The 13,037-nt window shown below is 45.6% G+C and overlaps 1 protein-coding gene across 1 annotated transcript in view; it reads left to right on the plus strand.

The window, feature by feature from the left end:
• Window positions 1-13,037, plus strand: part of pik3r4 (phosphoinositide-3-kinase, regulatory subunit 4) — a 37,921-nt gene that overhangs the window by 1,136 nt on the left and 23,748 nt on the right. The window contains exons 2-9 of the mRNA XM_053327338.1: window positions 1,570-1,703; window positions 2,663-2,873; window positions 3,385-3,786; window positions 4,512-4,649; window positions 5,174-5,395; window positions 6,133-6,306; window positions 6,396-6,541; window positions 6,982-7,185. Coding sequence (XP_053183313.1) covers window positions 1,570-1,703; window positions 2,663-2,873; window positions 3,385-3,786; window positions 4,512-4,649; window positions 5,174-5,395; window positions 6,133-6,306; window positions 6,396-6,541; window positions 6,982-7,185 — 1,631 coding nt within the window. The remainder of the gene's footprint in view (window positions 1-1,569; window positions 1,704-2,662; window positions 2,874-3,384; window positions 3,787-4,511; window positions 4,650-5,173; window positions 5,396-6,132; window positions 6,307-6,395; window positions 6,542-6,981; window positions 7,186-13,037) is intronic.

Raw genomic sequence — 13,037 nt, forward strand, 5'->3', positions numbered from 1 at the left:
GGCAACAGATGTGACCTGCTTGGCATTTCATAGTGTGGTTCCAGTTCACTAATTAACTGCTTAAATCTGGGCTAGGGTCCATTCAAATATATAATATATAATATATATTGTAATTCAAACCAGGGATGCTGCGGTTATGTGGAACAGTTTATGTATGAATATAAAAAAGCATACATGAATAAAACTAAAAAGTAAATCTGTAAAATGTGTAGTGTGTGTTCAGTGTTTGTGGAGCGTGTGATATGTGTTCAGTGTTTGTGGAGCGTGTGATATGTGTTCAGTGTTTGTGGAGCGTGTGATATGTGTTCAGTGTGTGTGTGTGTGTGTGTGTGTGTCTGTCTGTCTGTGTGTGTTCAGTGTGTGTGTGTGTGTGCACTGTCATTTGTCTGACATTGTTGTCACTAACCCTAACCCACCACCAGGGGGGGCACTATCACCTCTTCTCTGTACACTGGCAGCTGTAGATCAGCTTGTGACAGCAGCTTCCTTGTTCAGGTTTGGGATGCCACTGTTTCTGTCCCTCCTTCAGGTTCCTAACAGAACCCTGGTAAAGTTCTCTCTGATGCAAAGACAAGTTTTTAGAGTTAAATGCATCCAGAAATAAAGAAATACTGATTGATTTTAGACGTGACAAGAAGGCCTCATAGATGGAGAGAAGATTGAAACTGTCAGCTGTGTTTGAGAACCAGCTTAAATAGGATGCAAATACTGAAGTGTTGGTCAAACCCCTGACCCTGACCCTGACCCTAACCCTGACCCTGACCCTGACCCTGACCCTAACCCTGACCCTGACCCTGACCCTGACCCAAACCCTGACAGCAGAGGATTCATCTCCTTCTCTGTCAGTCCAGTGATTCTCTGTCGTTTCTATCAGTCATTCTTTGAAAGCCTCTGTTGGTTTAATAATCTGTCACTCGAGGACAGAAACAGTCTCAATAGTATCATGAGAAGCTCAAAGATCATCAGACTGAAGCAGAGAGACCTACAGTAGGTTCCTTATGGGAGCTACAGGTCAGGAGGAAGTCACACACTATTTTGAGTTCTTCCAGGCAAATCTTAAGAAATGAATTTTCATTATTGCCTTCAGGGCGTTGCTATGCCAACCCATTATCTCTTCTGCTGTCCGACTCCTGAACAAATCTCTATGAGGTCCAGTTGTATCTGTGTGTTGTTGCAGTGTGTAGTTGGATACTGTGGTGCATCTTTTATCATTTAGAGCTTGTATAGACTTCCTGTTAATGAACTGTTTATTGGACTAGAGACTGCTGACTTTACACAATGATTTTTGCACTTTTGCACACAGCTGCCAACTCTTCTTCTTCTTCTTCTTCTCCTTCTCCCCCTTCTCCTCCTCCTCCTCCTCCTCCTCCCTCTACTTCTTCTTCTTCTTCTGTGTTTTATCCTGTTATTTATGTGTATGAGTGTGTTGTAGTGCGAGCTGTCAAATGAATCACCCTCCAAGAGTTATCTTGAATCTTGAATTTACCCCCCTCTGCTCTTTGTGTGTGTGTGTGTGTGTGTGTGTGTGTGTGTGTGTGTGTGTGTGTGTGTGTGTGTGTGTGTTTCCAGGCTGTGTGATTGCTGAGCTGTTCACTGAAGGCGTCCCGCTGTTCGATCTGTCTCAGCTGCTGGCGTATCGTAAAGGACACTTCCAGACGGAGCACGTTCTCATGAAGATAGAAGACCGCAGCATCAGAGAGCTGGTAATGATTCAGCCCTCACTGTGTCACAATCATCATCATCATCATCATCATCATTATCATCTTAATTAAGGCTGACAGACGCCTGGTGGTCCTAAAATGAGTGTCAGACCTCTGCTGGCTGTGTGGGCCGCTTTGAGCTCCTCATCAAACACTTCAAACCCTTTTCATTTTTATTGTTCAGTCAAAACTGGAAAAAGATTTCTAGAAGATTCAGAAAATGTTCTCAGGGCCTGAAATTCATTTTTTAACCCTCCTGTTGTGTTTGAGTCAAGGAAGGAAGGGAGGAAGGGAGTAAAGGAAAGAAGGCAGGGAGGGAGGAAGGAAAGAAGGAGAGAGAAAGGAAGGAACGACAGAAGGAAGAAAGGGGGATGGAGGAAGGAAGGAAGGGAGGAAAGGAAATAAGGAAGGAAGGTAGGAAGGAAGGATGGAGACAAGGTGTGACCTATAGCCCCCCCAACAAAGTAAAATCCCCCCTATATGAAGCATTTAAGGGAGGAATTCCCCCCTACTTTAACCTTCCTGTCGTCCTCCCGGGTCAAATTGACCCGTCTGTTTTGACTGTTCCTTCTTTCCTTCCCTCCTACCTTCCTTCCTCTGTCTTTTTTTCCTTCCTTCCTCTTTTCCTTTCTCCCTCCTTTCCTCCTTCCTTTCCTTCCTCCTTTCCTCTATCATTCTGTCCTTCCTTCCTCCCGTCCTCTTTTCCTTTCTCCCTCCCTTCTTCCTTCCTTTCCTCCCTCCCTCCCTCCCTCCATCCCTCCCTCCTTCCTTTCCTCTGTCCTTCCTTCCTTCCTCCCTCATTCTCTCTTTCTTTCCTCTGTCCTTCCTTCCTTCCTCCCTCCCTTCCTTCCTTCCTTCCTTCCTCCCTCCCTCCCTGTGTTTGTGTCATTAAAATAACTCAATCACACAATCAGTTTGTTAAAGTAGTGAACAGACTCTTGTGGTCCTGGTTCTTGTGTCAGGTGGCTCAGATGGTGCAGCGGGAGCCGGAGAAGCGTCTCACAGCGGAGGAATATCTGAAGCAGCAGAGAGGAAAAGCTTTTCCTGACATCTTCTACACCTTCCTGCAGCCCTACATGGCTCAGTTCGCCAAGGAGACCTTCCAGTCTGCCGACGAACGCGTGCTCGTCATCCGCAAAGACATCGACAACATCCTGCACAACCTGAGAGGAGGTCAGTCCACAGTCCACAGTCCACAGTCCACAGTCCACAGTCCACAGTCTAGTCCAGAGTCCACAGTCCACAGTCCACAGTCTAGTCCACAGTCCACAGTCCACAGTCCACAGTCCACAGTCCACAGTCCAAAGTCCAGTCCAGTCTGTTTTGACTGTTCCTCCCTTCCTCCCTTCCTTCCTTCCTTCCTTCCTTCCTCCTTCCTTCCTTCCTTCCTTCCTTCCTTCCTTCCTCATTCTCTTTCTTTCCTCCCCATTACCTTCCTTCTTTCCTCTGTCCTTCCTTCCTTCCTTCCTCCCTTGCCTCCTTCCTTCGTCCCTCCTTTCCTTCCTTCTTCCTCCCTTCCTTCCTTGACTCAAGGAAGGAAGGAAGGAAGGAAGGAAGGACAGAGGAAAGAAGGAACAGTCAAAACAGACGGGGTCAACTTGACCCGGGAGAACAACAGGAAGCTTTAAAGTTCTATATAAATAAAGTTGAGTTGAGTTTAAAAGGTGATCTGTTTCCTCTGCAGGCTCTTCCTCTTCCTCCCCCCCTTCCTCTCAGGAGGGCGGCGAGTGCGTGCTGAGCTCTCGGGAGGAGCAAGGTCTCATCGTTCTGGTGTCCGTCATCACTTCCTGTCTGCAGACGCTCCACTCCTGCGACTCCAAGCTGGCGGCTCTGGAGCTCACGCTGCACCTGGCTCCCCGGCTGGGCGTGGACATCCTGCTGGATCGCATCACGCCGTACCTGCTGCACTTCTGCAACGACCCCGTGCCCCGCGTGCGCGCCCAGGCCGTGCGCACGCTGGCCAAGGTGCTGGCGCTGGTGAAGGAAGTGCCGCGCAACGATGTCAACATCTACCCGGAGTACATCCTGCCGGGCATCGCACACCTCGCCCAGGACGACGCCACCATCGTCAGGCTGGCGTACGCAGGTCAGCTGCTCCCTGAAATATGGATTTAATGATGAGTAGTTTTACTTTTCCATCCTTCCTTCCTTCTTTCTTTCTTCCTTCCATCCTTCCATCCTTCCTTCCTCTTTTCCTTCCTTCCTTCCTTCCATCCTTCCTTCCTCTTTTCTTTCCTTCCTTCCTCTTTTCTTTCCTTCCTTCCTCTTTTCTTTCCTTCCTTCCTTCCTTCCAACCTTCTTTCTTTCTTTCTTTCTTTCTTTCTTCCTCCCTTCCTTCCATCCTTCCTTCCTCTTTTCCATCCTTCCTTCTTTCTTCCTCCCTTCCATCCTTCCTTCCATCCTTCCTTCCATCCATCCTTCCTTCCTTCCTTATTCTTTTCCTTCCTTCCATCCTTCCTTCTTTCTTTCTTTCTTTCTTCCTCCCTTCCATCCTTCCCTCTTTCCTCCTCCCTTCCATCCTTCCTTGTTCTTCCCTTTCATCCTTCCTTCCATCCATTCCTTCCTTCCTTCCATCCTTCCTTCTTTCTTTCTTCTTCCCTTCCATCCTTCCTTCCTCCCTTCCTTCCTTCCTTGACTCGAGGACAACAGAAGGGTTAATGTACTTAGTCTTAGACTTTTCTTTAGTACTATTCTTAAGTATATAAAATATAGTATATAAAAAGTAAACTTCAAGTATACTGCCTCAGTGTTAGTATAAAATAAGTAAACTCGTAGTACACTAGAATAAGGGTTTCCTTTTTATGTATTCAGAGAACATCGCTCACCTGGCTGAGAGCGCGCTGCGTTTCCTGGAGTTGGTTCAGGAAAACAACGTGAACACAGAGCAGGACCTGAGCGGCGAGGACGCGGAGGAGACGCTGCTGCACCCCAATGAAAACTACGACTCAGGTACACACACACACACACACACACATACGCGTTTTTACTACCTCGTGGGGACCTGACTGGGTTCCAGCCTTTCTAAAGGGTCTAGAGACATCATTTTAACTCCTAAATTCATCACAATTGTGTTTGAACAAAAAAAATGACATGAAATATCAACCTGAATTTTGCCCCCCCTCGTTGGGACCCGTAATGCTAACGCTTATTAGCATACAATTGACATCACTGTTGACCGTACAATTCATATTCAGTATTTGAACAAATGTTGAATTGAAACCCTAACGCTAACCCAGGGGGCTAATCGCTAAGCTAATATGCTAATACCAAGCTAACATGCTAATATACACACTTACACACTTTGTCAGGAAAAGGTCCCCACACTGCAGTACCGTGTGTGACCCCCACAGGGTTGGTAATATGTCAGGTTGCGGTCCCCACCAGGATAGAAAAACACACACACACACACACACACACACACACACACACACAGCATGGTTGTTCTAACACGGTGACCCTCTACGTTCGCTCAGAGCTGCAGGCGTTGCACGAGATGGTGCAGCAGAAGGTGGTGACGCTGCTGAGCGACTCGGAGAACATCGTCAAACAGTCGCTGATGGAGAACGGCATCACGAGACTCTGCGTGTTCTTCGGCCGGCAGAAAGCCAACGATGTGCTGCTGAGTCACATGATCACCTTCCTCAACGACAAGAACGACTGGCACCTGCGAGGAGCCTTCTTCGACAGCATCGTGGGTAAGAAACACACATTCACTCTCAACAATAACAGAAGCTCCTAATATCTAAATCAGGTGTCAAACATGAGGCCCGTGGGCCAGAACCGGCCCAATCTGGCCCCCTTTCCTTCCTGTGTTCTTTCCCTTCGTTCCATCTGTTCTTCCTACCTTCCTTTATTCCTTTCTTCCTTCCTCCCTTTCTTCCTTCTGTCCTCCCTTTCATCCTTCTGTCCTTCCTTCCTTCCTCGCTTTCATCCTTCTGTCCTTCCTTCCTACCTTCCTTTTTTCCTTTCTTCCTTCCTCCCTTTCATCCTTCTGTCCTTCCTTCCTTCCTTCCTCCCTTTCTTCCCTCTGTCCTTCCTTCCTACCTTCCTTTTTTCCTTTCTTCCTTCCTCCCTTTCATCCTTCTGTCCTTCCTTCCTACCTTCCTTTTTTCCTTTCTTCCTTCTGTCCTTCCTCCTTTTCTTCCTTCGTTCCCTCTTTCCTTTTGTCTGTCTTTTTTGCCTTCCCTTTTTATTTCTCTCCTTCCCTTCTTATTTCTGTCCTTTCTTCCTTCTTTCCTTCCATCTTTTTAATGATCCGGCCCACGCTCATCATCATTACTGAGCTAATTCCCAGAGTAAACTACTAAATGGACAGTGTGTATTATCTTTTTGCTCAGCTGAAAGATGCAAAGACCTTTAGTAGATCAGACCTTTTGTGTCGTGTTCACTCTCTTCCCGTCTCGTTTTTCTCTCCGTGTCGTCGTGTTTGAAGGCGTAGCGGCGTACGTCGGCTGGCAGAGCTCCTCCATCCTGAAGCCGCTGCTGCAGCAGGGCCTGAGCGACACCGAGGAGTTCGTCATCTACAAAGCTCTCAACGCTCTCACCTGCATGTGCCAGCTGGGTCTGCTGCAGAAGCCTCACATCTACGAGTTCGTGGGCGACATCGGTGAGTTCCACGACGAGCCGCAGCATTTATTCCAGGGTTTGTTTTATTTTGACGGGGTATAAATTGGTGCTTCCTGTTTTTCGCTGCAGCTCCCTTCCTGTGCCACCCAAACCTGTGGATCCGTTACGGAGCAGTGGGATTCATCACTGTGGTCGCTCAGCATCTCAACGTAGCCGACGTCTACTGCAAACTGATGCCTCACCTCAACCCCTTCATCACTCAGCCCATTATCCAGGTGATCATCAACATCATCTTCACACAGTGCTCCTGCTGATCCTTTAAAAGTCTCATGTTGTCCTCGAGTCAAAGAAGGAGGAAGGGAGGAAGGAAGGAAGGAGGAAGAAGGACAGAGGAAGGAAGGAAGGAAGGAAGGAAGGAAAGGAAAGAAGAAGGGAAGAAGGAAGGAATGAAGGAAAGGAAAGAAGAAGGGAAGAAGGAAGGAAGGAAGGAAAGGAAAGAAGGAGGGAGTAAGAAGGAAGGAAAGGAGGGAGGGAGGAAGGAAGGAAGGAGGGAGGGTGGAAGAAGGAAGGAAAGGAGGACAGAGGAAGGAAGGGAGGAAGGAAGGATATTTATATTAATATCAGATAGATTTCTAGCATAAAGGGTTAGGGTTAGGTTTATGGTGATGGTTGCTATGGAAACGGTGTTGACTGAGCGTCTCCTCCTCTGTGTCAGATCGATAAGGAGCTGGTGCTGCTGAGCGTCCTGAAGGAGCCGGTCAGTCGCTCCATCTTCGACTACGCCCTGCGCTCCAAAGACATCGGCAGCCTGTTCAGACACCTGCTGCTGCGCCAGAAGAAGCGAGCGGGATCCATCCCAGAATGCCCCACCCCCGACGACCCGGCCATCGCACAGCTGCTCAAGAAGCTGCTGTCACAGGTAGAGACCACGCAGCAACAACTAAAACACTAATAACCTGAACCCTTACACTGCTGACTCAGAGATAATTCCTCCCTTCCTTCCTTCTCTCCATCCTTCCTTCCTTCTCTCTTTTCTTCCTTCTTCCCTCCCTCCCTTCCTTCCTTCTATCTTTCCTCCCTTTCTTCCTTCTATCCTTCCTCCCTTCCTTCCTTCTTTCCTTCCTTCCTTCTTTCCTTCTGTCCTTCCTCCCTCCCTTCCTTCCTTCCTTCTGTCTTCCCTCCCTTCCTTCCTTCCTTCCTTCCTTCCTTCCTTCTTCCCTCCCTCCCTTCCTCCCTCCCTTTCTTCCTTCTATCCTTCCTCCCTTCCTTTCTTCTGTCCTTCCTTCCTTCCTTCCTTCTTCCCTCCCTCCCTTCCTCCCTCCCTTTCTTCCTTCTATCCTTCCTCCCTTCCTTTCTTCTGTCCTTCCTTCCTTCCTCCCTTCCTCCCTCCCTCCCTCCCTCCCTCCCTCCCTTAATCCTTAATATATTCTCTCTAATTAAAAGCAGAAATTTGATGCTGAGTCCACAAAAAAAGAATGTGTGAAGTTATTCATACGTTTATTTTCACATTTTAACCCTTTAAATTTAAACTGTAATGAAGCGTGACTAATAACCTGCTGATGATCAGTGATGCTGTTTGTCTGTCAGAGAGGAAACACACTTCAAACTTTCAACCCCAGAGGGCAGCAAAGCACTGTTTCACAGCCGATTCTTCTTAATTATAATGCAGTTATATAACCAACAGAAGCAGTTTCATGTCTTCTGACAAGATTTATGAACTTTGTACAGTTTGGGAGACTTTAAATGTGCACATAAGAGCAATAAAAAGGATGTTTATCCATAAAAAACAACTATGTCATTGTCCCATAAAAATACTCTAAATCAAGATACCTAATATTTTTTGCTAATCTGAATCATAGCACAGACAATGAAGACACTGAGAGACAGAGATGCAATATACTAGTGCTTATACCTTATACAGTTCACAGTGAAACATATCATACAGTACATACACATGCAAACGCAAAAAACACCTTTTATATTGTATTTGTATAGGTTTCTCATCTATAAAAGATAAAACAGACATGAACACCACACACACACATACACAGATAACAGTGGTGTGACTGAATGTGTGCGCACACTCCAACTACCTTGTAAAAATCCCTCCAGCCTCTCCTCTGGACGAGCAACCAGGACAAGGTGATCAATAATCACTCTCTGTCAAACCAGACCCTGCCAGATACTAATGGCACACACTCACTGGGGAATGAGAGAGAGAGAGAGAGAGAGAGAGAGATTTCCATCACATGAATATTATTTACTGTGTCTACCTTACCGTAACCTTTTTAGAAGTTGTGAGAATCAGTCAAAAATGTCCTCACAACACTAGACTAACTACTTAACTTCAACACACACACACACATACACACACACACATATTTTTGGTGATTTGGTGCCACAGATTTCTCTCATTGTGGTTTGAACAATGTTTTTTGGTTTTGTGAGTAACCTGAAATGACTCCATGTGGTCTGATGATGATGAGGAGGAGGAGGAGGAAGAGGAGGAGGGGGAGGAGGAGGAAGAGGAGGAGGGGGAGGAGGAGGATCTTTGTGTTTGTTAGCTGGAAGGAGGAGGAGGAGGAGGAGGAGGAGGAGGAGGAGGAGGAGGAGGAGGAGGAGGATCTTTGTGTTTGTTAGCTGTAAAGAGGACCAGGAGGAGGAAGAGGAGGAAGAGGAGGAGGAGGAGGGGGAGGAGGAGGATCTTTGTGTTTGTTAGGTGCGTGCAGACAGCCAACATGTTGCTTTCATTAATATAGTTTAGTTTCATCATCAGACTTAATTTACTGTATTTGTTCTTTATTTAACCCAGACACAGTTTCCCTCCAAAGGCTGTGCTGATGTTAGGAATTATTATTATTAATTATTATTATTATTATTATTATTTTGTTTTTTTGTCTTAATGTAGTGGAAACTCTCCTGAGTGAATAATAAGTAACAGCTGTGTCTCAAAATATGATTATTTGATTTAAAAAGTCAAAACAAGAAGACCGTTTCTAAGGTTTTTATTAACGTGGTTGCTAAGGTGAAGGTGGTTGTTAAGGTGGTAATTAATGTGGTTACTAAGGTAATAATTAAGGTGGTTGTTAAGATGGTTATTAAGGTGGTTGCTAATGTGAAAGTGGTTGTTAAGGTGGTTGTTAAAATTATTATTAAGGTGGTTGCTAAGGTGAAAGTGGTTGTTAAGGTGGTAATTAAGAAGTATATTAAGGTGGTTGCTAAGGTGGTAATTAAATTAGTTGCTTAGGTGGTAATTAAGTTGGTTGCCAAGGTGGTTGCTTAGGTGGTAATTAAGGTGGTTGTCAAGATGGTTATTAAGGTGGTTGCTAAAGTGAAAGTGGTTATTAAGGTTATTATTAAGGTGGTTGCTAAGGTGGTCATTAATGTGGTTGTTAAGGTGGTAATTATGATTGCTAAGATGGTAATTAAGGTGGTTGCTAAGGTGGTAATTAAGGTAGTTATTAAGGTGGTTGCTAAGGTGTTTCCACTCTCTCAGGAGCTAAAACGGCCTGTTAGACGGACCAGTAGAAGATAAATAAGACGTTTTTATCTGGAAATCATGCAGATATATTCCATTAGTGACTCAATATTAATATCGAGCTGTAGATGTAAAATTCTTCTGGTTTCCTGCAACAGATTTATTAAAGAGTATCCAATAAATCCTCGGGAGTATTGCTGCTACATGCGGCCCAACAGATGATGGAAGTAGCTGGAGCTGTAGCTGGAGCCGTTACATGCAGCCAGACTCAGCGTGTGTGGAGTTTGTTAATGTTCTCAGGAAAAACCTAAATTCTGTGGAAGATTATACAACTACAACAACAGCTTTCACAGGGAGGGCAGGAGTTGACTGTTTGGTGACTGCACAGAGAGATGAGACAGACGGGAAAGTGAAGCCAGGAAACCAAGTTGCTAAGGTGAAGGTGGTTGCTAAGGTGGTAATTAACGTGGTTACTAAGGTGAAAGTGGTAATTAAGGTGGTTGCTGAGGTGAAAGTGGTTGCTAAGGTGGTTATTAAGGTGGTTGCTAAGGTGAAAGTGGTTACTAAGGTGGTTTCTGAGGTGAAAGTGGTTGCTAAGGTGGTTATTAAGGTGGTTGCTAAGGTGAAAGTGGTTATTAAGGTGGTAATTAACGTAGTTACTTAGGTGGTGGCTAAAGTGAAAGTGGTTGCTAAGGTGTTAATTAACGTGGTTACTAAGCTGGTAATTAACGTGGTTACTAAGGTGGTTATTAAGGTGGTTACTGAGGTGGTTATTGAGGTGGTTCCTAATGTGGTAATTAAGGTGGTTGCTAAGGTGGTAATTAATGTGGTTACTAAGGTGTAAATAAGGTGGTTGCTAAGGTGTAATTAACGTGGTTACTAAGCTGATAATTAAGGTGGTTGCTAAGGTGAAAGTGGTTATTAAGGTGATTGCTAAGATGGTAATTAAGTTGGTTGCTAAGGTGATTGCTAAGGTGGTAATTCAGGGGGTTGCTAAGGTGGTAATTAAGGTGGTTGCTTAGGTGGTTGCTAAGGTGTTTCCAAAGGTGTTTCCACTCTCTCAGGAGCTAAAACGGCCTGTTAGACGGACCAGTAGAAGATAAATAAGACGTTTTTATCTGGAAATCATGCAGATATATTCCATTAGTGATTCAGAATATTAATATCAATCTGCAGATGTAAAATTCTTCTGGTTTCCTGCAACAGATTTATTAAAGAGTATCCAATAAATCCTCTGGAGTATTGCTGCTACACGCGGCCCAACAGATGATGGAAAGTGAAGCTCTGCAGTGTTTTTCACATAGAAGGGAGCCGGTCCAACTGTAGCTGGAGCCGTTACATGCAGCCAGACTCAGCGTGTGTGGAGTTTGTTAATGTTCTCAGGAAAAACCTCAATTCTGTGGAAGATTACACAACTACAACAACAGCTTTCACAGGGAGGGCAGGAGTTGACTGTTTGGTGACTGCACAGAGAGATGAGACAGACGGGAAAGTTACAAGAAAGGGAGTAAAGGATGGAGGAGTAGACACACAACAACATCATCCCAGCTTTATCTCTGCAAACACACGCGCACGCACGCACACACACACACACACACACACACACACACACGCTGGCTTAAACAGTGTGTGTGTAATCTAGATACAACAGAAAGTCATTCAGAGTGAAGGAAGGAAGGAAGGATAGAAAGAAGGAAAGAAGGACAGAAGGAAGGAGGGAAGGAATGATAGAAGGAAGGAAGGGAAGGACAGATGGAAGGAAGGGAGGAAGGACAGAAGGCGGGAAGGAAGGAAGGACAGAAGGAAGGAAGGAAGGACAGAAGGCGGGAAGGAAGGAAGGACAGAAGGAAGGAAGGAAGGACATAAGGAAGGAAGGGAGGAAGGACAGAAGGAAGGAAGGACATAAGGAAGAAAGGGAGTAATGGATGGAGGAGCAGACACACAACAAGATTATCCTAGCGTTATCTCTGCAAACACACACACACACACACACTCCCACACACACACACACACACACACACACACACACTCCCACACACACACACACACACACACTCCCACACTCCCACACACACACACACACACACACACTCCCACACACACTTTGATGGAAATGAAAGGATCTTGAAAGGTTTCCACATAGTTTCACCACCTGAGGAAGTTCTGCAGAATTTAAACCCTGAGAGACATTTCCACCAAACTGAAGCCTGCAGAGACCATTTAGTTCCACTCTGCTGTTTGTTACTCTGCTCACACACACACACACACACACACACACACACACACACACACACACACACACACACACACACACATGCTGTCTTAAACAGTGTGTGTGTAATCCAGATACAACAGAAAGTCATTCAGAGTGGAGTAAGTAAGTAAGTAAGGACAGAAGGAAGGGAAGAAGGACAGAAGGACACAAGGACAGAAGGAAGGAGGGAAGGAATGACAGAAAGAAGGACAGATGGAGGGAAGGAAGGAAGGAAGGAAGGAAGGACAGAAGGAAGGGATGGAAGGAAGAAAGGTAGGAAGGACAGAAGGAAGAAAGGAGGGAAGGACAGAAGAAAGGAAGGAAGGAAGGAATGACAGAAGGAAGGAAGAAGGGAAGGAAGAACAGAAGGAAGGAGACAAGGAAGGAAGGAAGGACAGAAGGAAGGAAGGACAGAAGGAAGGAGACAGGGAAGGAAGGAAGGACAGAAGGAAGGAGGGAAGGAAGGACAGAAGGAAGGAAGGAAGGAAGGAAGGACAGAAGGGTAAATTCCACCAAACTGGAGCCTGCAGAGATGATTTATTTCCAGTCAGCAGTTTTTTTTACTCTGTTCATGCTACGGTTCATTAACACACACACACACACACACACACACACACACACACACACACACTAACACACACACACACACACACACACACTAACACACACACACACACACACACACACACACACACACACACACTAACACACACACACACACACACACACACACTCATTCAGACTGAAGGCGGACCTCTTTGTAAAGGATCCAGCTGGACTGGACTCAGTGGACCTCTGGAGGGGTTTCTCAGGAAAAACCACATTTCTATGAAACATGATGCGACCACATGTCCCACCTCCACAAACATGCACACTCCTTTTCATCAGAGTTTATATGAAGCCACCAGCTCACATGGTTCTGATTCCTCCTTTCATCAGCTCATTCCCAATCTAAATGTATTTGTATGGAACATTTCAAACAACATGCAGAGTGATAAATATAAAACAACATGTGGCTCGTAGTGTTGGAGCTTCCTGT

The sequence above is a fragment of the Scomber japonicus genome, chromosome 10, assembly GCF_027409825.1.
Source record: "Scomber japonicus isolate fScoJap1 chromosome 10, fScoJap1.pri, whole genome shotgun sequence".
NCBI classification, from domain to species: Eukaryota; Metazoa; Chordata; class Actinopteri; order Scombriformes; family Scombridae; genus Scomber; species Scomber japonicus.